General features: G+C 38.7%; 1 protein-coding gene across 5 annotated transcripts in view; it reads left to right on the top strand.

The window, feature by feature from the left end:
• The window catches only part of sfmbt2 (Scm like with four mbt domains 2), a 221,350-nt gene that overhangs the window by 132,788 nt on the left and 63,725 nt on the right, over positions 1–24,837 (top strand). For all 5 annotated transcript variants that reach the window (XM_043714123.2, XM_043714122.2, XM_087999352.1 and 2 more), the window contains 4 exons: positions 14,263–14,364; positions 14,811–14,958; positions 17,779–17,861; positions 22,009–22,135. In XM_043714123.2, coding sequence (XP_043570058.2) covers positions 14,263–14,364; positions 14,811–14,958; positions 17,779–17,861; positions 22,009–22,135 — 460 coding nt within the window. The remainder of the gene's footprint in view (positions 1–14,262; positions 14,365–14,810; positions 14,959–17,778; positions 17,862–22,008; positions 22,136–24,837) is intronic.

The raw sequence follows: 24,837 nt of genomic DNA, 5'->3' as shown, positions 1-24,837 counted from the left end.
ATTTTTCTCTGTCTTTTCACTGCCATTCAGATTTTCTAAGAAGTCTTAAAAATATGTTAACCACGTGTTAACCATGTAGATATGGTATAATACTTTCATAACTATTTGTTTAGACTTGAAGGGCAGGTTAGAAAACAGACCTGAACATCCAAGATTGAGACTATTTATAAAGTTCGTCTCTATTGCTTATATGGAAATCTCATGAAAGTGTTAATCAGATAGTTTAAAGATTCTATCAATAGAAAATTCAAACACTAGACACCTCCTTTAAATTTTGCAAATAAACATTGTGCATCATTTTGAATTCTTGGCTGGGCTGTCTAGGTATGCATTAGTCTGTGGAAACAGCTGCATCCAGGGAAAACATTGCTTGATTGATAGCTTTGGCTCAGTGATCTGTTAATCACACAATGCTTGTTTATCATTCATCTCAAAGATGAAAATCCAAATGAATTTGTGCTGTTCTTTCTTAGAATTGGAGTGTGTAATGGCAGCGCTGTTAAAGTAACCTGGTGAACTGGGAATTTAAATACTGAAACCACATTATACTGGTGTAGTGAATAGGATGGATAGATAGTCTACTGACAGAATTCCTGATCAAGTAAACAACCCTATCAAGATTGTGTTGAAAATCACACAACACCAGGTTATAGTCCAACAGGTTTATTTGGAGGCACTACCTTTTGAAGCGCTGCTCCATCAGGTAGTTGTGAAGCAGGATCATAAGATACAGATTTATAGCACAAGATTACAGTGTCATGCAGCTGAAAAAATAAACCTAGTTTAAGTCTTTCATCTTTTAGAATGGGTTTGTTCGTTTTGGTTCTTTAATATGCAAATCCCACAACTTCTTTTAAATCACATTCTCAAGATAAATTCAGGTTTTCTAATAAAAGGTGCCATCTCAGCTCAGACAATGCATTAAAGGTGTAAGGTTAAAGTTTGTCTCTGTCCCAATCTTGAGTCAGACTGGTTCTATTTCTAAAATGGGATTTATAGAAAAATACATGGGTTGACTGTAGATAATGCATTTTTTGAGCAAAATAAAACTTATCTGCAAATATAATAATATAATCTACAGATACAACTTCACCCCAAAAACGTACTTGTGTGCATGGAGGAGAGACAGAATGAGTGTGTGCATGTGAGAGAGTATGTTTGTATGTGTGTGAGCTTGGTAAAGTATGTGTGTGAATGTGATGGTGTGTAAGACTGTGAGAGGGTGCATGCGTGGGTTAGAATGTGGGGAGCGTATGTGTGTGTATGGGAGAGGGTTGACATCAATGTGTGAGTATGTAAGAGTGTGTGTGAATGAGTGTATAGTCCAGTGGGATCACCTGTGGTGTGACATAAAGGTCCTATGCCTCCACTTCTCACCTTTAATCGGCCACCAAACCTTAAACAGATAATTGTTCACAGCAAACTGCCCAGCCTTCAGGACAACATTGACCACAACACCGTACGACCCTGTCACGGCAACCACTGCAAGACCTGTCAGAGTGTCATTACGGATACCACCATTACACATGGGGACACCAGCCACCTTGTACCTGGCAGATACTCATGTGACTTGGCTAATGCTGTCTATCCCATATGCTGCAGGCAAGGTTGCCCTAAGACATGGTACATTGGCGAGACCAAGCAGAGGCTATGGCAATGGATGAATGGACACAGTTCAACAACCATCAGACAGGGGCATTCCCTCCCAGTCAGGGAATACTTCAAGAATATTCTGCATTAGACCTCTGGGTGATCATCCTCCAAAGTGGACTTTGGGACAGGCAACAACACAAAGTGGCCGAGCAGAGGATGATAGCCAAGTTTGGTACCCATGGGGATGGCCTCAACTGGGACCTTGAGTACAGGTGGCCGACTGCACTACACTACTGTCTGTCTCACGTGCACACGCACATTCTTACATACTCACACAGACCCTGTCTCGTACACACAAACATGTACCCTCTCACAGGTTTATACCCCATCTCTCACTGTCACGTACTTTACCAAGTTTACACACATGCAGCACACAGTCTCTCACATCGCCTCCCCCCCCATTCTGCCCCACAGACACACACACTGACATGCACACCCTCACTCTGTCTCTTCTGCATGCACATACATATAAGTGTATGGGGTGAATTTGTATCTGCGAAATTATATTTGCAGATATGTTCGATTTTGCTGAAAAATGCATAACCTACACTCAATCCATGCAATATTCTATAAACCCCGTGTTAGAAATAGAAACAGTCTGGATCAAGATTGGGACAGAGACAAATTTTAACCTCACATCTTTAATGCATTGTCTGAGCTGAGATGGAACCTTTTGTTAGAAAACCTGAAGTTATGTTGAGAATGTGACTTAAAAGAAGTCCTGGGATTTACATATTGAAGAACTGAAACATGCAAACCCATTCTAAAAGATGAAACACTTAATTTAGGTTTATCATTTCAGCTGCATGAAACTGTAATCTTGTGCTATAAATTCTGTGTCATATGATCCTGCTTCACAACCACCTGATGAAGGAGCAATGCTCCGAAAGCTCGTGCTTCCAAATAAACCTGTTGGACTATAACCTGGTGTTGTGATTTTTAACTTTGTCCACCCCAGTCCAACACCGACACTTTCAAATAAAGATTATATTGCACTGCTTTAATGTAATGGTTACACCTATTCAGGGCAATAGTAGGCTTTTCATTAATAGTCTTATTCCTTATTTGAGTCCAGTGGTTGACAAAAAATGTGATAGCAGGAATTGAGCCACATGTGGAGTACTTAACAGCTTCCTGGCATTGTCTGGTCTTGGTAACTTTTTGATATTTGTACAGGAGTCAGCCGTGGTTCTTTAGAAACTTGTAGGGCAACTGTCAAACATGGAACTTGTGTAAGATAAATGATACAGGCACTGATCGTACAAATGTGACTTTTTACTGACCATCCCTCATTGCCCAAAGGAAAAAAATCAGTCTTTTCAGCCTGGGAAAAGCATTGCAAGCAGCCAAATCATTTTGCACAATTGTTTATCTAGAAGGGACCACAACAAGGAAGTCACTGGAGTAATAGCCACAATAAGGTGGTCACTGGAGATATATCAACTGAATATTCTGATGGATCACTAGACCACACAACAGCTTGTGCAGTCAGGTTGATAGGTGCTAAATGGTTTGTAACTACTGGACTGATGACTGCAGTAAGAGAACATCAAGTCAACATTGTGTCAGACACAGATGTGTCATGGAACATCATGACTTTCACAGACTAGTGTGAAGTGGCTCAGCATGATAATCCAAAAATGAAATGCTTGGAAGTAAGAATGAGGCTGTATGATGAAATCATACTCTTGCTAAGAGAAGAAATTACTCCAAGAGCATAATGCAGCAACAAGAACAAAGATCTGGAGTTTCAGATCATTGAAGGCATACCAAAGCTGTTCATCTCAGCTGGAGCAAATCTAAACCTTGGACTGATAACCCTCAATGTGCCAAAAGAACTTTACAATGTGTTGTAGCACAAAACGCCATTGCCTGCAAAATAAAAATGTAGATTCCACGAATGTTTATGCAGGTTTCTGATATACCTCAAAATAGGAGAACATGTAAGACCAATTCAGTACCTCCTGCCCTCATGGTCAGACTGAAGGGCAAGGTGGAAGAGTTGGATAAGTACAGAGTATAGAAGAAAATGAAGACGCTATAGAACAGATGAACAGTATTGTCAAAGTGAAACTACCTGGAAAGCTGGGAGTATGTATTAATCCAAATAATCTAAATGAAGCTCTTAGGCAAGCTGACTTTCCTAAAGCTATAATTTTGCCACAACTTGCAAAGGCATGCATTTTCATTGTCCATTTAGGGAAGGATAGTGCCTGGCAAGTGAAGCTGAATAAATGCAGGAACTTTCTAACTGCATTCTACTTTCCCTTACAGAAGTACTGATGTTTGTGCCTGCTTTTTGGCATTTCCATGACTCCAGAGGAGTATTAATGGAGACGGCATGTTATAGTAATCTCCCCACAGTAGAATCTGTATATACTAGATAATCTGAGTTCATGGCTGCCAAGACACTGGAACAAACCATTGCTGACCCTAATCAAATTCTAACATAAATTCAAGATGGAACTTGTCTGAACCTAAAAGTAAACTAGAAATTGCAGTAAAATGTGCCTGAAGTCCATCCATTTTACTGACAGTGAAAGATCTCTGTCTGAATTACGGTGGGGGAGAAAGTGAGAGCTGAAGGAAATAGATGTAAAGGCAGTGCAAAGAGTTGGATTTGTTAACTACTTGTCAAAACTCTTGCCTAGTATGTTTGTGAACCATTTATTGTCAAATGACAGCCAAGGACTTGCGATGATATTGGGGCGGTGGATAAGAATCAGGATTCACTAAAATGGAGCAATTAGTACTGGCAATGCTGGGCTAAAATGCTATGTTGTAAGTGATGAAGTCTCCCTGTGGTGTGACACCAGCGAGCCAGAACTTGGAGTACTCTAAAGCAACAAGAATAATCTGTTGCATCTCTGATTACATTCCCTACAGTATGGAAATATTAAATCAAATAGAATGATGCAACGCTCAGATTAAAAAAGGGTGCCGTGCCATTGTCTTTGAATATGAACATTTTCACTTGGTCTCTTCCAAGTAAGTGTCGAGTCGATCAGAAGCCACTTCAAAGTGTTTTCCTTGAGCCACTACTATACGTTCTAAAGCATCTTGACAGAATGTTACTCAACTTACAGAAACAACATCTGGACATGACATAAGAGCAAAGGAAACAGATGTATGACATACTGTTGAGAGTAACACTCATGATGAAGTAAACAGAGAATGCTGTGATAGAGCATGAAATCTCCCAGATCTGAGGATTGTTTTATGTCTCCCCATCTGCTTGAGTGATTTGTATTGAGACCTTAATGCTAATCAAATATTGTGATACTTCAATTCATTGATGTGGTAGCTGAATCTGACTGGGTGTGGGTTTCTTTGGGTCTCATCCAGTAATATTTTGGTACTGCAATAATTTTGCATCTGACTGCGAGAGATATCATCCTTTTGTGTCAGCAATGACTTAAGGCACTAAACTTTTCAAAATGTTATCTGTTTTAGAACTCCTTTCTGCCATATCTGGTTGAATGCTGCATTAGTGTTGAGGATGGTCATTCTCATCTCTCCGTGTGCTTGTATCCACAGCACCTCAGTGGTCAGCTCTGCTGCCTCACAGTGCCAGGGACCCATGTTCGATTCCACCCTCTGGTGACTGTCTGTCTGTGTGGAGTTTGCACATTCTCCCCATGTCTGCATGGGTTTCCTCCGGATGCTCTGGTTTCCTCCCACAGTCCAAAGCTAGGTGGATTAGCCATGGGAAATTCTTGGTTACATGGATAGGGTAGAGGGGCGGGATGCTGTGGACTTGATGGGCTGAATGGCCTGCTTCCACAATTTAGGGATTCTATGATTCTGTGTAGGTCCAAGCAGTGAAGAGGCCTGGAACTCTAGTTTGGCAGTATTGAAAATTCCTTTCATCATTTTACTGCTGATAGAGAGGAGACAGACAGTGATAATTTGATGTTTATCCTTTGTGGTCAAGTGATGTTTATCCTTTGTGGTCAAGACCCACTAAGCAATCGTGTTAGATAGATGTTAATGTCATAACTGTATTGAAACAGCTTGGCTCTTTTGTATAAGTGCTAGAGTTGTATAGGAATCTGTAGAGTTTGTCTTATGCATTTCTGGTTACATTTATATTAATTGCAACATCGAAATTCTAACCTCAAATCTGTAGTTGCAAGTGAATTTGTTAGTAATTTCAAAGATGTTGCTTGTAGAAGTGACAAGGCTGAATTTAAAATCCTATACTTGAAGAATGCCAATAAAACAAAAGTAAAGTTGCTGTATAGCACTGAGCATAGCGCGGTTAACAGAGTGGGATGGTTGATAATGGCTCACCACACCTCAGGTGAAAGCAGAGATAGAGACAGAGTGTCCTTTAGGTAATCCCAGCCAGTGTGGAAATTGAACTCCCACTATAGGCATTACTCTGCATTGCAAACTAGCCATCCAGCCAACTGAAGTAACCAATCTCTAGATTCCAGTATAAATTAATAATAGCTGGTTAAAAGAAAGGCTTACATTTGTATGGCACCTTTTCAATATCACCTAATGTTCCAAACGACTTTATAGCTAATGCAATATTTCTGGAGTGTAGTCACTGGTGTGTAGAAAAAGATTAGCCAATATGTGCACAGCAAGTTTTCGCAGACAGCAATGTGATAATGATCATAATTTTTGGCTGTGATGTTGTTCGAGAGTAACATATTGGCCAGGGTACTGTGGGAAGTTCCCAATTCATATCAGGGTAAGATAGTGTCTATGTTTCACAACTCATTTGACAGACAGCATCTCTGCCAGTCCTGCGCTCCCTCACCACTGTACTGGAGTGTCAACCTGGACTTTCGAGTTAAGGTCCTGGAATGGGACTCAGAGGTGAGTGGGCTGCCACTGAGCCAGGTAACTCCAAATGATAATTTTTCATTGTTCTATTTGAGGTCTGATAGCATTTATTTTCTATGACAATAAAAGTTTAAAGAGCTGAAATAAATTCATCGCTACCGAAGTTTCCAAGAGTCGATCAAATCCAGAGCTTGTATTTGACGACCTCATTAAAATTAATTTAAAAGCCTGAAATATATATTTCAGTGCTCGTGCTTTTCATAAATATTATGTAATTTCTAGTGTGTTACTTAACAATTTTGCTATTTTGTTTGAATTTTGGTAATGTGCAGATTTATTCTTGGCCAAATTGAAGGTAACATATATGTAACAGGTTATCCTATTTAGAAAAATGTAACCATTCCAAAGGACTGAGCAAACACAACAAAGAAAGATTGTGACTTGGTTAATTATATTGCCCAAGTTAATTGTATATAATGTTTTGTAATAAAAGGTCTTAGTTCTGGAAATACATCAGTGCTGCAGATACTTGATCTTAGTTAATTTATAAAGCTTGGGTCAGCTGAATTTACCAGCAGAAATTTGTTGTTTTAGCAAACTTTCAATGGGAATAGGTTTACACTGCAGATCATGTTAATGTTAAAATTCATCTTGTGGCTGATACACTAGCATTTAAGAGTTTGCCAGAGATGATGTGTTGCTTCTTGCTTTAGTGAAAGGGGGATTATAAGTAAATTTATCAATAAAAGTAGTATTGTCTCGAATGTTGATTTTCATCTAAGCGTGCAATCACTCAGTATATCCATATTTAGTTTGCTGTACTACTATTTCAATATTTAGTGAATAGAGAAATGTTGTGTAAGTACATTGTATTCAAATTATAGTGTGCACTTAATTTTCATGCTGTCAAATTAGAGGAGTAGTAATATCAGCAAACAGTATCTGACACTAGATAATGAGGTGAATTATGAAATTAAATACAGTTAAGAGCAACAAATACAGTGGAATTACAAATCATTTTGAATAAAGAGAACCATATATTTGTCTAGTATATTTGGGTCTACAGTACAATTAAAATCAATTGCATAAATAAACATACTGAAGTTTTATACAGGACCTGCACCTTCCTATAATACTTTTTAAATCACATTTTCTACATTACGTCCACTGCAAATCTAAGCCCACACATCAGTCAGATAAAGCAGCTTGTTTATATAATCGTATAATTGTGAGAAATGCATTTTGTCTTCAGTTCCCCGGAGGGTTTATTTCTGAAAGTTTGCAAAGAACGTAATCTAATTGAATGTTGATATGTTTTCAGTTAAATGTGTATTTATGTTGCCCTTGTTATTCAGTTCAAAATATTTCAATTAATTCCAGCTGTATTAATTTTAGAGTAAGTTTATGGTTAGAGACTTTCACGCATATATCTCTCTTCAAGCCAAGAATGTGGTATACACCCTGGCAATGTGGTGTACTGATGCTTAATAGCCACAAAGTGGTTTGCCTGGTCAGCTTACATTCTCTTTTGGCTCTACATTGCCTGACCCCCCAACCACTCCTCTCCTGAATTTTGTCAGACCTTAGACCCACTCCACACTGAATCCAGCTCCTAGCTGTTCCTCATTGCATATTTGACTAGACATTGGCTCCACCCGTGATTTCTTGAATGCTGCTTGATATTTGAAACCCCCATTGTAGAATGTTCTGGAACTTAACTATTTAACTCTGCAATTCTTGTTATTCCTCTTTCTCAAGGTTCCCAGTCACTAAGCACTTGTTTCCAACTATCTGTTATGATCAGTCTTGGAAACTTTCTCTTTCATACAGTTCCCGAATCTTCTCGAACCAGCATTTCCTGGACCTTCTATTCCAGTATTTGCCTTGAATGTTTTAAGATCAATCCATCCAAATTCTGATAGATGCCAGTACTGGTCTTACAGCTTGTAATTATATGGGCTTTCCTTTTCATTCTCTGAGGAGAAAGTGAGAACTGCAGATGCTGGAGATCAGAGCTGAAAATGTGTTGCTGGAAAAGCGCAGCAGGTCAGGCAGCATTCAAGGAACAGGAGAATCGACGTTTTGGGCATATGCCCTTCTTCAGGAATGAGGAAAGTGTGTCCAGCAGGCTAAGATATAAGGTAGGGAGGAGGGACTTGGGGGAGGGGCGTTGGGAATGTGATAGGTGGAAGGAGGTCAAGGTGAGGGTGATAGGCCGGAGTGGGGGTGGGAGCGGAGAGGCCAGGAAGAAGATTGCAGGTTAGGAAGGCGGTGCTGAGTTCGAGGGATTTGACTGAGACAAGGTGGGGGGAGGGGAAATGAGGAAACTGGAGAAATCTGAGTTCATCCCTTGTGGTTGGAGGGTTCCGAGGTGGAAGATGAGGCGCTCTTCCTCCAACTGTTGTATTGCTATGGTCTGGCGATGGAGGAGTCCAAGGACCTGCATGTCCTTGGGGGAGTTGAAGTGTTGAACCACAGGGTGATTGGATTGGTTTGTCCAGGTGTCCCAGAGGTGTTCTCTGAAACGTTCTGCAAGTAGGCGGCCTGTCTCCCCAGTATAGACGAGGCCACATCGGGTGCAGCAGATGCAGTAAATGATGTGTGTGGAGGTGCAGGTGAATTTGTGGCGGATATGGAAGTATCCCTTGGGGCCTTGGAGGGAAGTAATGGGGGAGGTGTGGGCGCAAGTTTTACATTTCTTGCGGTTGCAGGGGAAGGTGCCGGGATTGGAGGTTGGGTTGGGGGGGGTGTGGACCTGACGAGGGAGTCACGGAGGGAGTGGTCTTTTCGGAATGCTGATAAGGGAGGGGAATATATCCTTGGTGGTGGGGTCCATTTGGAGGTGGCGGAAATGACGGCGAATGATACGCTGTATATGGAGGTTGGTGGGGTAGTAGGTGAGGACCAGTGGGGTTCTGTCCTGGTGGCGGTTGGAGGGGCGGGGCTAAAGGGCAGAGGAGCGGGAAGTGGAGGAGATGCGGTGGAGGGCATCGTCGACCACGTCTGAGGGGAAATTGCGGTCTTTGAAGAAGGAGGCCATCTGGGTTGTATGGTTTTGGAACTGGTCCTCCTGGGAGCAGATGCGGCGGAGACGAAGGCCCAATGCTACACCTCTGCACTGAAATGCCACTAGATCCTGATTTCTCCCACTCCTGAAACAACCTACGACCCTAATCAATATTCCAAAGACCTTCCTTTCAAGATTTGCGACTTCTTTGTGATATTTACCCAGCCACCAGTGTTGATATTGCCGAAGCTAATCTCTGACAATGGTACTTGCCCATATGGGCATATACTGTGATGCTGTCAGTGCTGGCACACTTAAACTCTACCCCTGTTGCATCCTTAAAGAGGAGATGCGGTGTATTGGTTAATGTAAGATAATATTCTGTAATGTAAGATAGTTTCCTGCTCCTCGGATGCTGCCTGAACTGCTGTGCTTTTCCAGCACCACTCTAAGCCAGAATCTGGTTTCCAGCATCTGCAGTCATTGCTTTTATCTAGTATTGTGTTAACAAAGCCCATAGATTTCTTGTGGCCCAAAGCCACCGGTCTCCCAATATTGTTTCAAAGCTGTATGACCCTTTGCTATTACAAATAATCCTCCACATATTTCAGTTCAAACTACTGTTACCTGTTGTCTGCTATCTTCAAGTCTTTTGTGATTTGAAAAGATATGGGAAAAGAACCGAATTAATAATTAAAGCCACTTATTTACAGTTTTCATGCAAAATGAAAAGGCATTGAATTTGAACTTTATGGTAGTTATAAAATCCAAGCATAATACTACCTCAATTAGTGTGTAATTTATATTAACCTCAATCATTGTGAGCAATTCTCCATGTGATAAACACAGATCAGTTTAGGGTATCGGGTCGGCGGACCAGTTGGATCAAAGGGTTTGTTTCCATGCTGCATTACTTTTATATTTTGCAATTTTGTAATATGATGCTTATCATCATCTATTTGAATAATAATTAATGCATATGCAAGAGCAGATGTGAGGCAAAGATATATGTAAGGAATATGCCATTGATTAGTATAAATTTCTTGATGTAACTGGGATTGGCAAGGTATCACATCTATTTATGCAGTGAACTTAGTAAGGGGGAATACATTTCTTCTAAGCATGAACATCATCTTTGGTTGTCTACATGTGCATTTACTTACACATTGGGGCACTTGTTTAAGACCAATTATCTGCTTGGAAACAAGTGTTTAGGATACGAGTTAGTTGAATGCCAAAGTGTCTTAGATTACCTATCTCATTGAAATTCCAGTGTAAACAAGCACTGAAAGTTGGAACTTGTTTGACTTTGAGTTGTCGCAGTAAGGGACAGAAATTTGTAAAATGATACTTTGATTCACAATAGTTGGTTCACAATGCTACACCAATGCTAAGGTTAGTAGGATATATTAAATCTCACTTTGCAGCTGGAACTAATAAAATTTACTCAAGTTCCTTGCTCTTTATATGAATTCATGATTTGTAGGTTCTTTGCAATCCTCATTTGTGTAGTACAGTATTTAACTTGGACAGTTAAGGTTATGATTGAAAATTCTTGTGCCTTTAAAAGAGACTTGCAGCATTACAATGGTCAGTGTCTTACAACAAAAAAAAAATAGAGTTGTCAGGTCTTCAATTTTGGATGAAACTGTTCAGAATTCCCAATATTAATGACCTAAGTCATGTGTTTTTGCTGCATTTTATTGGTCCCTGAGGGGAATGGACTACCTACTGTGACCTGAACTGATGACACTATTGTACAATACCCTGAGAGGTGGAGCGCAAATCCAGTGCAACCCATTCTTCAAATAGGGCCATTGCAGAGCAAATTATTGACCACTGGAAGATGTGCTTCTGCTGCTTGGACTGGTCTGGTGAGACCCGACAATATAAACTGGACCAGGTTATGCCATATATTCCCAGCATGCTGTGTTCTGCAGTATTTGAACAGGCAACAAGATGATGTGATGGGTGCTGAAGAACTAGGAGAGAGGGAGCAGTCTTGGGAGGAGGTGAAGTGAAGACATAGAGCAGAGAAATTTCACCTTGTGCATGGTAGAGTAGCAGAGTTGTGTGTTACAAGCCAAACAGGACTTAATTGATATCACATTCTACTAGATGAGAGCTAAGCATAATGATCACTCATTTCCTCTAAAATTATTATGTTGCTCAACATGCAAGCAGTTTGTTTGTACTCTAAAGGTAAAATGCAGTTTCTGTTTGCTTTCTGTTTGTTTTTAATGTTTGCAAATAAATGATCATATTTGCATTGCTTGAAGTCTTACCAGTATATAATGGTCCCCAACAGAACTATGATAAGGTGCTGGTCTACAGTGAACTTTGGAGTGACTTAGGGTGATAAGGTGCATTGTGGCTAAGGACAAGTGAGCTGTGGTGCCTGGTGGTTAAACAGCAATTGGGTAAGGGAATGGAATTTATTGTGTGAGCCATGCATCTAAATGCTATAAGCAGTATGGATTTCTGGTTGCTAAGCCACTGTACTACTAATGAAGGACAGTTCTGGACTGCCTACTCTTGACCAGGGATATGGCCGGGATTCCAAGATAGCAACAGCACTAAGGATGACAATCTATTTCAGTCATGATATGGAGATGCCAGTGTTGGTCTGTGGTGTACAAAGTTAAAAATCACACAACAGCAGGGTATAGTCCAACAGGTTTAATTGGAAGCACTAGCTTTTTTTGAGTGCTGCTCCTGCATCACCTGATGAAGGAGCAGTGCTCCGAAAGCTAGCGCTTCCAATTAAACCTGTTGGACTATAACCTGGTATTGTGTGATTTTTAAATCTATTTCAGGCTATTTGGGCAATGGTGATTTCTTCCATCGACAGTGGTTGTAAAATTCAGCTAGCACTGGATGAGAGCGGTGCCTTTGGGGTTTGGCAAGTAATTAATGAAGTGAGTTTGGGATGATGACATGTGAAAATTTGCTAAGCATTGTGGAGAGAAATCCTCTATGGAACTCAATGAAAATAACATTTTGGTAAAATATCGTAAAATTCAGTCCCAGCGAATACTGCATTCATGAAAAAAAGCTATTGTAGCTTCTTTGGAGAAAGGCTTTAAATACTAAAACCATCTTTTTGACAAAGCTTTTGATCATGTGGCCTAATATCTCATCAGGATCTCAGTTTCAAAATGAGAACATCCAGCGAAACTCCAATATTTTACGACATTTCAAGTGATACAGAAATGCAAGGTTTTTTTTCACCATAAACCTATACAGTAATTCCTTTGAGTGCCTGTTCCTTGCAGTGAATTCAGCAATCCTGCTGTACCATGCAAGCAGCAGAGCTAATGATAGATCTCCATCTTTTAGTGATATCAGGAATAGGAGTTTCAACTAACTCAATGCTTGACCGTAATTTGTTGATTTCCAACCTATATACATATTCTTCTGTTATTAGTCAAGTATAGGGTTCTACTTCTGGAAATCCTAAGTCCTAGAATTAAAATAAAACTCTATTTGGAACCCTGTTCCAAAATATGCAACATTCAAAAAACTAAAATGATATATTTAAAATTAAACACATTCAACTTCTCAAGTTCCTTCAAGATGCATTTTAATTTTTGATTGACTTTGATAGCATTGTCATATTGAATAGGAACTTGAATTAGTGCAGAGTAATTACAATTTTCATCTGTTTTAAATAAAACTTCTCTCCAAAGAATTGTTAATGAGAAGCTAAAGAAGCGGTACAAATAATTGTTTCTGTACTTTTAGCAATGATTTCTGCAGGAAACATTATTGAATCAAAGCTGAGAGTTGGTATGGAGTGATATGCTTTCACGAATTTTGACCTTCAAGAGCATTACTAGTGGCAAAAGCAGTTTTTCTGCATCTAATCCCCCTTTTTAAAGGTGATCTGTTCATCTGGAGGACAGCTGTGCCCAGCTTTATCTCTGAACTGTTCATCCTGGGAGACACATTCCCATCGTTTATTTTCCATACCATGTAGATTAATGCACCAACTTGCCAATTTAGTGAAATCACATTTTGGATAGGAACAATTTGTGCTGCTATTACTCAGAGTTTGGTTCACACTACACAATTCCATTTTCTACTTGTGCATTTTAACAACAGGAAAAGAGATGTTTGAGTCTCATATCAAGACCTGTGTAACCTGGACTTGTCATGGGAAGATGAGTTAATTTGTAAATCCTTAATAATTTTATCTACTTTTTTTTATTTCTTCAAACACATGTCAGAAAGAGGAAAAAAAAGTGCACGCGTCTTCTCAAATTCTAAAGTGAGGATCTGCCCCAGGGTCCAGAAATATGTTCAGATTAGTCAGAATTTCAGCTTGTTTTTCAAACCCTTGAGTGATCCTCCAAGGTTAGCTGAAGTGTAAAGGGCACAAAGCAGTTTGGGTCAAACATTCGGTGCTAGATTTACTCCAATCAGGCAACAGGATGAATTCAAGACGGAAGCTTCTCTTCCAGCACGAGTTTAACCTGGCAAAGTTTTACACCGATTGTCAGTCAGTACTCCCTGTACTGTGGTTACCTGCTAGCAGACCACCCAGGTGTGAAATTTGAAATTAGTTTGAAATTTTCTTCAACTTCAGAGACATTCAACTTTGTAATCCTCTGAGCAGCCTTGTTCTGAAGGGACCAACTAGAAAGTGAAATGCATCCTTTTACAACCATTTACGTTCATGGTAGGGAAATGTCATTCAGCATGTGGAATTCAGAATCAGAAATTACTCGCTGAGATTGCAGTCAGACAATTGTTTTTGTGCTGTAGAAAATCCAGGTTTTATTATCAATCTCTTTTAAATGCAGGACCAGCCTGATCTGAGGACTCATTGCTTCACAGTTGGTATGAAATTAGAGGCAGTAGATCCAAGGGAGCCCTTTTCTATCTGTCCTGCCACAGTAACTAAGGTGAGTACAAAAAAACTCCATAGTCGGACAGATTAAACTATCATGTGAAAATGCATTTGAGTAGGAAAATATTTGATATGTTACTACTCAAGTTATTATTCAGATATACTCGTGTTCAAAGTTCCGAAAGTCATTTTGGGAAATATTTTATATTTGGTGCAAAACATTAGCAAACGAGGTACATCTAACTTCTGGAGTCAGTCTTTTTTTTAATATAATGAGGCATTTTTATTTAAAAATAAAATAAATAGTAAGGTTCTCTTTAATTATAAATGATACTCACATTAATTTTCTATACTTTAATGGGTCATTGAAGCTGCGTTAAATGTATGTTAGTGTGTAAGAAAATTGCAAGTGATTATTTCTGAAAACTTTTATCAATTTTGAGCACATTAATACAATGTCAAATAAAACATTAGATGTATGCGATGTTCTTATTCTTACAGGTTTTTAATGACCAGTATTTTATGATCACAATTGATGATTTGAGGCCAGATGCTCGTGAAAACTCTGTGCTTTGCCATGCTGATTCACCAGGAATCCTTCCTGTTCAGTGGTGCCTTAAAAATGGAGTCCATCTCACTCCACCCAAGGGTTTGTATCTGTTTGAAATATAAAGAAACAAAATTCAGTTTTTTGGACAAGAAAGAATTAATTTTTTTACTTTGAAAAAAGGTTCTGAGTATCATTTTCATTTCAGTTTAAATTTTGTAGTGATTCAACATTGCGCATGCCTGGCTGTCACATAGCAACAGTAATGAAAGCTGGGCTACAGACATCTGTGGAAGTTTGATAACTTATGAATTTATAATTTTCTTGAGTCAGTTGTATTATAATAATTTATGTTATGTGCTGATATCACGTTTTAACCTAAATTTAAAATCTTACAATCGGGAACATTTTCTTCTACGAGTTTCAGAATTATGAAACATATTTATGAAATCATGAAAAACATTTATTATGTATTATTCTTAACTCAAAGAAGATAGACACATGACACTCCCTTCACTGACACTTACCTGCTAACAGGCCACCCAGGGTTATTAGTTTGAAATTTTCCTTAACTTTAGAGACATATAACTTTGTCATCCTATGAACAGCCTTGTTCGGAAGGACCAACTAGAAATTTAAATGTATCCTTTTACAATCATTTACGTTCATGGTAGGGAAATGGCACTCAGCATGTGGAATTCAGAATAAGAAATTACTCACTGAGAGTGCAGTCAGACAATTGTTTTGCATATGACACTGCAGGTTTCCTGTATGAAGTGTGCATATGATTTCCAAAATGAGGTACTAAGTACTAAAATGAAGTTCAATAATTTATTGAACCATTGAACTGCAATGTGCAACTTATCGGAAACAAACTTGGATTAACATATAACTCATTTTTAAATAGTGAAGAACCATTTTTGATGTAGGATTGTTCAGTGTCTATCAGAAAGCATGAATGTTTTGCGTGGTTCATTTATCCTATCTCACTGTGGAGTTCTTCTAAACTGACCAAAATTTATATCAGACTTGTGAATTTCTTGCTTAATACCTTGCACTTGGTTGCAATCAGAAACTAAATGGATAATTTCACAACCTTAGCTTTATAGTACATGAAACAGTACAGCATGATACAGGCCCTTCAGCCCACGATATTCTGCCGAGCATTTATCTTAACCTAAGATCAACCTAAGCCACCCCACCCCTCAATTTACTGCTGTCCATGTGCTTGTCCAGCAGTCGTTAAATGTTCCTGATGTCTCTGACTCTACTACCACTGCTGGCAGTACATTCCATACACTCATCACTCTCTGCATAAAAAACCTACCTCTGATATCTCCACTATACTTTTCTCCAGTCACCTTATAAATTATGGACCCTCGTGACAGCCATTTCTGCTCTGGGAAAAAGTCTCTGGCTATCTATCTATGCCTCTCATTACCTTGTACACCTCCATCAAGTCATCTCTCTTTCTTCTACTCTCCAGTCAACATCTCAAAACACCATACGCCTTTGTAACAACCCTATGAACTTGGGTGGCAACTTTTGAGGGATTATGTACATCAACCCCAAGATCCCACTGTTCCTCCACACTGTGAAGAATCCTGTCTTTAACCCTGTGTTCAGCATTAAAATTCAAACTTCTAAAATGAATCACTTCACATTTACCCAACTTGAACTCCATAGCTGACATAATTCTGAAGTTTAGGGCGGAACTTTTAATTAAAATAAAAGCATAGGATTAAGTCAATGGTGAGTTAAAGTCTTAAAGATCAGAGTCCTAACCCATGCCTGCTTCCAACCTGCCCGCTTCCAGCTTTAGCTGTGGTGGGGAGCTGGGCAAGTGCAACCAGATGAGTTGGCACTTTAATTAATATGAGTGTGAGCCTTGTAGTTCAATTCTTCCAATTTGAAGCATGATGAACATGTTTCTTGAGCATGTGAAACCTGGTAATTATATCCAGGCAAAACAATAGCAACCTTGGAATTGGTGATGTCTGCTTGAGTGAATCCGGTCAGAATCACCAGCCACTTTGCCAACAACCTTCCCTATGAGGTCTTCAATTTCAGTATAACCACCCCAGCTCTCCAATGTGGATCCTCCCTGTCCACACTCCAGCAAAGCCCATTACTATTTCACCCTTGGAGGGGATCTACATGATCCTGCAACCCTCATTGCCTGAGCCCCATTCAAGCTTCTCAATCCGGCAAGCTTCAGTTGGAAATCAACTAGTGAGGTCCTGAGCATGCTATGGAGTTACACATTCAGATGAGCCTCGCTTCTGCCACTGAGGAAACTGGCATGCATTTTTCTTGATAAGTCAGGTACCAAGAAACTGACAAGAACCCAAAAGACAATCCTTCCACACTGTCACAGCTTTCTTCCTTACTCTTTTTTTTATATTGGGATGTGGACTTCACCAGCAAGCTGAACATTTTTTGCCCTTTATTACCTTTGCTATGCCATTCCAACGGTAGTTAAAAGTTAACCACTTTGGTATGATTCTGGAGTCAAGAATAAGACAGGTCAGATGATAATGACAGTTTTTCTTTCCTAAAGAACATTAATGAATGAAATAAGTTCCCACAACAATTGATAGTTGCCATTGCGGAGGCTGGAGTATTCCGCATTTATGAATTGAATTTAAATTATGGCCTGCTGCCATGGTGAGATGTAAACATTAGCCCTCAATTACTAATCCAGTAACATTGCTATATGGCGGAACGGTGGTAATCTGGGTTGAATGGTAATTGCCCAATATTGCTGACTACCCCGAGTCTACTATTAATAAAGGGCATAGAAATGTATTGGAAGAGTGCTGTAAATTTTGCTCTGACATTAGTGAACGAAATCAGTGAAGAAAAGGAAAATAAAAATGTGGTGGGTCTTTTTAGCTCATATTTTGTCTTGTAATATTGCAGGATATCCTGGTTTAGACTTTGACTGGGCTGATTATCTCAAACAGTGTGGGGCAGAGACACTTTCTCAGTACTGCTTCAGAAATGTAAGTTGCACTTTCATATCTAATGCTGTTTAGCAAACCTTTCACTTGAGAAAATTTCATTGCTTCAGGCATATGGTCATGGAAATATTTATGTAACTGAGATTAATATCATCAAATATTTTTGACTAAAGTAGATATTATATAAATATAATCTTGTAGGCTTCTTTTTGCCAAATTAGTGCTAAAATTGTTCTGAGTTTTTGAATTTAAATTACAGGCAACATGCAGGTAACAGTATGAGTTTGAGATATGCTACTGAAAGCTTTCAACTTGCACTAATTGAGACAATTACAGGAATATCAAATTTTAAACAACCATAGCAGTTTCCACGACAAGAGTAAAGGGGGCTCATTAGCTGGCAAATTGACTCTAATCAGTTGAGACCTTGCCATAAAGACAACTGGGAATTATAGGTTCCTCAAGCTCCTAAATAATTCAAACAAAAAGGTGCAAAACTTGAACATATTCCTTTTATTTGCAGAGGATACGTCCTGGCAAAGGAATGTATCTCACCTCAAACAAGTATAAATGAACCATATTATAAGTTCAGCTGATTACACTGCCAACCAATTAAACGTAGCTACTACTGCCCTAAGGATTGTTCAGCAAGTGTTACCCAACCATAGAATCACATCTAATAACAGAAAGTTTTTGGTCAAGTATGATCTACACTTTGGAACATGCTATTTGATTTAAATGCTGGAGGAACAAGGAATCACACCAGCAATAAAATTAATACATGATGTTGGTCAAATATCTGGCAGGCAGAACATCTTTTTAGGCTGATTGTAGTATCCTGTTTAATGGAAAATACCACTTGAGTAGCAATTGTATGCGGCACTGTGAAACTGCTTGCTTAACCTGTTTTTTTTTTTTTGGGATACTTCGCCATTTGAGTATAATTTTGAAAGAATGTGGGCAACATTCAGGTCTGAAAGTGGTAGCATTTGGCTCATTTGCAAGATGTGTGTTGCCCAGAAAGTGATCTGAACTAGATATCCATTGTCCCACTGCAAAGCTTCAATGTGCTGTCAAGCTTGCAAGGTGAGCAAATATCTAGGGTCCTACTTACAAAATTGCTAAAATTTCAATCCTACAGTAAATCATAAATCCTAATCCCTATTAACTGGTACAGTTAGACCTGCAATAGACAATTGTGGAGGACACATTAGCAAATTTATTTGTTTACTGCAAGTGTCTGAGAAAGGAGATACACAAAATACAAGCATAGAAACCAGAAACGGATCCTTTAGGAATGGATGAGACACAGGAACTGTTCTGACAGTCAGGAAGGCAGGTATCAGCTATTGAAAGATAACAGGATTAACCTATGATTTGTAATAATTCAATATTGTTGGAAGATTTCAGCAGTTAATAAATTAAGCCCCAGCTGAGATCAAACAGTATGAAATACTGTGCGGAAAAGTGAATGAGAAACTGGACAACCTTTAGGGACTGAGCAAAGGGGGAATCATCACAAATTCTTGGGAGTGCCTTTGGTAACAAGTTGTGACAACTGGACTATCTAGCCAAATGATATTTTATAATATTTTGGTCACTGTCTTTCTGTTGGTATGTTTCATTTCCATACAATGCATACTCATGTACTTTACACATTCGTTCTGAATGTTAACTCGGCCAGGCCAGAAAAATTAAATCATACTTGGGATGAATAGTGCAGCTAAGTGAACATATTTCCAGGAATTTTCAATTCACAAGGTTAAATGGATACTTGAATATGTTGCTGATGTGTCTTCTTTTATCTCCCCATCATATTGGCTTCCCTGCCCAATTGGAAGCCAAGTCTCTCAATGAAGCTGATTTTCAGGAGGATTTCTATTTTTTTAAAACAAAAATTGACTCCTCTACATTCAGGGCTGACCTGTGGTAGAGTGTGTTCTGAGGCCACAAAACTCCAGTTCAGCATCATTCTTCTGGCTGGGCATGAATATATAAGTGCCTTTAGAAAGGTTTACTTTTAATTTGTTGGCAATTAATTAGCTTGACACTATATTTCAAGTGCATTTTTTTTGTTTAAAGCAGCATTTATATTCGATGTTAAAATTTTAACATTTTATCTATTGTGTTTATTTAAATATTTCCAGTATACATTAACCAGCTCAAAGGCACTGCTACAAAGATGTAATTTATTAATTACATGCCTTTTTGGACACAGTGCAACACACTGTTCAGTTTCCCACTGGATACGCAACAAAATGTTACTAAGTCATTTAATGCAATTATATGCTAAGACTCTCAAAGTTTTGCTCTGTCATCAATTTTTTTGTAGCTTACCTTCAGGCACAACACTGACAAAACCATTAAAGAAGAGCAAATGGTTTATTTTGTGCTCCATTAGAAGTTTTTTAGAAAACTGCACTTACAGTATGCATTTACTGTACCAGGATGATAAATGTCTTTGTAACATTTGATTTAGGAAACAAACTCTGCCCTGTTGAACGGGTCTGCCCTGATCCTTTTTATTATATCTGAAATGGTGGCAAATTAGTAGTAAAAATCTGCAATTGTTCATAAGACTTATTGCCTAGTATGTTTGCTGGATTAACAGCCTTCAATTTTGCCACTTGGGTTTTTGTGCAAGTGGGTTGAAAGCTAGAAGTGAAAATTTTGAAATTGTGGAGAAGTGATTTAAACTGATTTTCTATGCATTGGTCTTTCTGACAACCTTGACATAGACAAAATCTGTTTAACTTTAGCATTAAGGAAGATAGCAAACTAATGAATAATCATATGTTATAAAATTAACTTGGTTCTAACCAGTTCATGTGATACTTGAATTCCATTACTGGTATAATTATAATGAAACTTTATCTTGAATGTTTCAGAACAGTTTTAATACCCTCAGACTTTTATTAGGACAGGTTTAACCTTTGGAAAAATAATCAAGTTGCCTCACTTTAAGGGCTGAATATTGATTATATGCAATGTTTTCTGGCCTCATGAAATCTTTGACTGTTTAATTAAATATCATTAAACTCTTCATTTATGTATGTTTCTGCGGAATTATTTTGGTTTCCTTCTCAATCCTCTGATTAAAGAGCATTCTTAATTTAATCACATTTTGAGCATCTTTTCAAAACCTGATTACATTAAGAATTCACACAGCACCTAATTATAAGGCTCTGCTACAAAGCTATTGAATTTTGGCTGTGATGATTATCACACTGCTTTTGCACTGTTTCAGAACATTCATAATAGCACACAACCTTATTATAACATGAGAATTTTTGGCTGCAAAAGACTGTGGGCTGAAATTTACCAGGACTCTGCTAAGTCGGGTGGCATGGTGGCTTATTGGTTAACATTGCTACCTCACAGTACCAGGGATGTGCATTCAGCTCCACTGTGAGGCGATGGTCTGTCTGGACTTTGCATATACTTCCTGTGCCTGTGTTGGTTTTCTGCAGGTGCAGTTAGCTGAATTGGCCATGCTAAGTTGCCCATAGTGCAGGCAAGGTGGTTTAGCTATGGGGAATACTGGGTTACAGGGATGAAGGGTGTGGGGTCTGGGTCTGCCTGGGATTTCCTTTGGGTCAATGTGGACCCAATGGGCTGAGTGGTCTGCTTCCATGCTACAATCCTAAGCGTCAATTTTGGCAGATTTTATGGATGGTTTCTGTCCATGAGCCTAAGCGAGGTTTCTCATGCTGTCTTCCCAAACAAACCTCATGAGCTATGCACAGTACCCCTACATCTCCTTACTTGTTGTATCCTCCCACTTGCAAGAGGCAGAAGTACTCATCAATGCCAGAAACTTCCATGATTTCTGGCAGTAGTGCCATTTTTTGAAGCTCAGCAATGCACTTGGTCAGATGCTGGTTGTGCAGAGCTGCCTTTTCATATTTTCTGCCAATTGTCCCAGGTATGTCAGGCAGCAGGAAATTGGAACCCTGCATTTCCAACATATAGCTGGAGGTCCTGGTGAATGGGAGGTGCATGCAGACACTGTCCATAGAGTGAGACAAGGCATTGGTGAGGACTAGAGGAACAAGTGGCAAGCTGGAATTGCAAAGTTACTGCTCTTTCATCTCTGGAATTGTCTTGATCTAGTCTCTATGCAGTGGAGGGAAAACAGATCCTAATAGTGCAAAATGTCCTTGAATAGTGTTTTCTGTTCTTTTGTCAGACTTCGCTCAGTCGAGGCTTCACCAAAAATATGAAGTTGGAGGCTGTCTCCCTTAGTAACCTGGCAGAAATATGTGTTGCTTCAATCACAAAAGTAAAAGGTCGGTTAATGTGGCTTCACCTTGAAGGTAAGATGATTGGAAAATAGACTTGTTAAAACGTCTGTAGTTTTGTCCAATGACACGCTCTATTTGGTAAATTGTTATGAGTATGAGGAGTACACTGGTAACAAAACACTGTTACTCCACATGTCACATCCTTACTACAAAGGGTTTGATTCAATTATCAAAAATGCTAAGTGTTTCTCCTTTACTAAAATACACTTTCACTAGGCTTCTGTAGGCTTTGCATTTGAAATGGTAAGTTTATCATAAACTGTTGTTTACCATTATTTTTATCTACCAGTCTCGCCCCTTGTTTATAAAATATAATCTAGCATTAGAACTATTTCTCTTTTTCATCCAAAACAAACAAATTATATGATATTTTAAAAAGGGTGAAAGGAAAACACTTCTATTGGCCTGTGGTCTGAAGACTACTCTCAGTCCACCAGGTCTCTTGTTGACAAAATCGGACTGCTGACACTCGCAGACAAATGGAATATCTTTCAAGCAGGGCTTCACTTCAGCTGGAAATCATGTTGGATTCAATCCATGGTTCGGTGGTCATGTTCAGCTTTTCAGGGTTTCCAAGGTAATCAAAATACTGAAGTGTGGAAACATTATCAGGTTCTGAGGTACTTCAACCAAGAGAGGTGGATAGAAAATCTTAAAGCTATAATGCTGCTTTGGAAATTTTATTTCCTCCACCTCTGAGGTTTGTGAAACCGAAAACCAAATCCAGAAAGGGTTGCTGGGCAACCATGAGCTCAGCACCCCCACTATTGTCTCTTCCAAAGTCAGGTTTTTCAGTACTTAAAGGCTATAAACTTCATTGTTTATCTCAATGAAAGCTTTGTCACAATCCTTTTCCAAAGTTATTTGACTTTGTGTAACCAGTCACATTAAACAGTTGACCTAATTTCCAAAAAGCCACACGGTTCCCTTTAAACTTCTGTTAAATACACTTTTTAATCCAGATTTGGAGGTGCTGTGTTGGACTGGGATGGACAAACTTAAAAATCACACAACACCAGGTTATAGTCCAACAGGTGTATTTGGAGGCAGTAGCTTTCTAAGTGCAGCTTCTTCATCAGGTGGTTGTGGAGCAGATACTTAACTTTTTAATTTTTAACTTTTAATCCAGAAAGTGTCCAAACATTTCAGTATTTTCCAGTTTTCCTCCTAATCCATTAGTGTAAATATGTATTTCCAATAATATGAAAGCCAAGATTCATGCACTGATTTATTATTTTGAAAAATAAACTATTTCAAAATGTTTTGATTGATGTATCATTGTTCACGTCAGCCAGTGAAGACAGTAAATTTAGTTGCAGATTCTTTAATCATGTAAGTCATACTCGTCCACAATAACAAGCATGTTCAGGAAACAAGCATTTCAGGTAAGGTTGTGGTACTGCATTCTAGTCTTTTTCAGCTTTGCTTTTGTATTCAATTGATTTTTGTTGACATCAATTCAATTTCAACTTCAGGTGAATTTTCTGAACACGTTTTGGTGATGGTATTGGATAGGGACAATTCAGAGCTTTGATGGTTCCAAGCTACATTTTAAAAAAAATGCAATCCTCAATTAGTAAGCTACAGTCCAGTAAGTTTAACATCAACAGTAAGTATATAGGACATGAACAGTGCTCAGCATACAATGCAAAGACCAAAGCCATTGAACAGTTCATTAAAATTGAACCACTCATTTTCAAAGTCATTGTGATTCATTAAATTGCTGGCTTTGGTGGTTTTGTGGAATGCACTGCTAGCAATAGTAGTAGAGTCAGAAACATTAGGGACATTTAAGTGACTTTTGGATAAATACGTGGTTGATACTAAAATAAACAGTATGCAGGTTAGTTTGATCTTTGAGTAGAATAAAAGGTTGGCACAACATCGAAGGCCAAAGGGCCTGTACTGTGCTGTACTGTTCTGTGTTCTATATCTATGTGGCAAACTGCATGAACAGATGCTCTTAGAAAAGTTAGTAGATTGGCTGTGATGCAGTTGAATGGTAAAGATTTTAAATCCAGATGCCCTATTGCTGCTCCTGTTTCCTATGTTACTATGACCATTTGAGTTTTTAGATCTCATCCAAACACAGGAGTACCTCACATCTTCAGAGCAGCTCTGCTTTTGTCAATTTGATCGAGCAGGGATCTTGGGAATGATTCCCAGCAGCACAAGCTGTCTCCAGTGTTGATTATGCCTCAAGTGCTAAAATCCTGGTACATCTTCCCTAACAACTTATAGCTGTCCCTTCATCCCAAATACAATAGTGATTCAAGAAGACAGCTCACCATCATTTTCTACAGGACAGTTGAGGCGTGACTTAAGTCTTGGACTAGTCAGTGGCACCCACATCCCAAGAACGATGAACAAAAATCAATAGAATTAATAGAATTTAAGCTATAATGCGACTTAGAGACAAGTGAATTATTAGAACTTCTCAGTCATGTCAATCTTCGTAGAACAGGTGAAGAGGCAGTTCTTTTGCTTAACTTCATCTCTCTTTTTCAATTGTATATTTTAAAAAAAGACAAGCTTGTTGTGAGTTTGAATTTGAAACTGTCATGAAGACATTGGTGTTTTGCTTTCTTCTGTGAGAAGGAGGTCTTATTCAGGCATATCTAAATCAAACGTATGGTAAGGAAAAAAAAAGGAAGTTTGTGTTGTTTACTGTTTTTATTTATTGTTATAAGGAGTGATAGGGAATCAGTTACTGT

The sequence above is a fragment of the Chiloscyllium plagiosum genome, unplaced genomic scaffold, assembly GCF_037043375.1.
Source record: "Chiloscyllium plagiosum isolate Xiang-an unplaced genomic scaffold, Cpla_swu_hap1 HiC_scaffold_23, whole genome shotgun sequence".
NCBI lineage: Eukaryota > Metazoa > Chordata > Chondrichthyes > Orectolobiformes > Hemiscylliidae > Chiloscyllium > Chiloscyllium plagiosum.
Note: the sequence above shows the minus strand (reverse complement) of the source record. Positions and strands in the feature narration are given on the sequence as shown.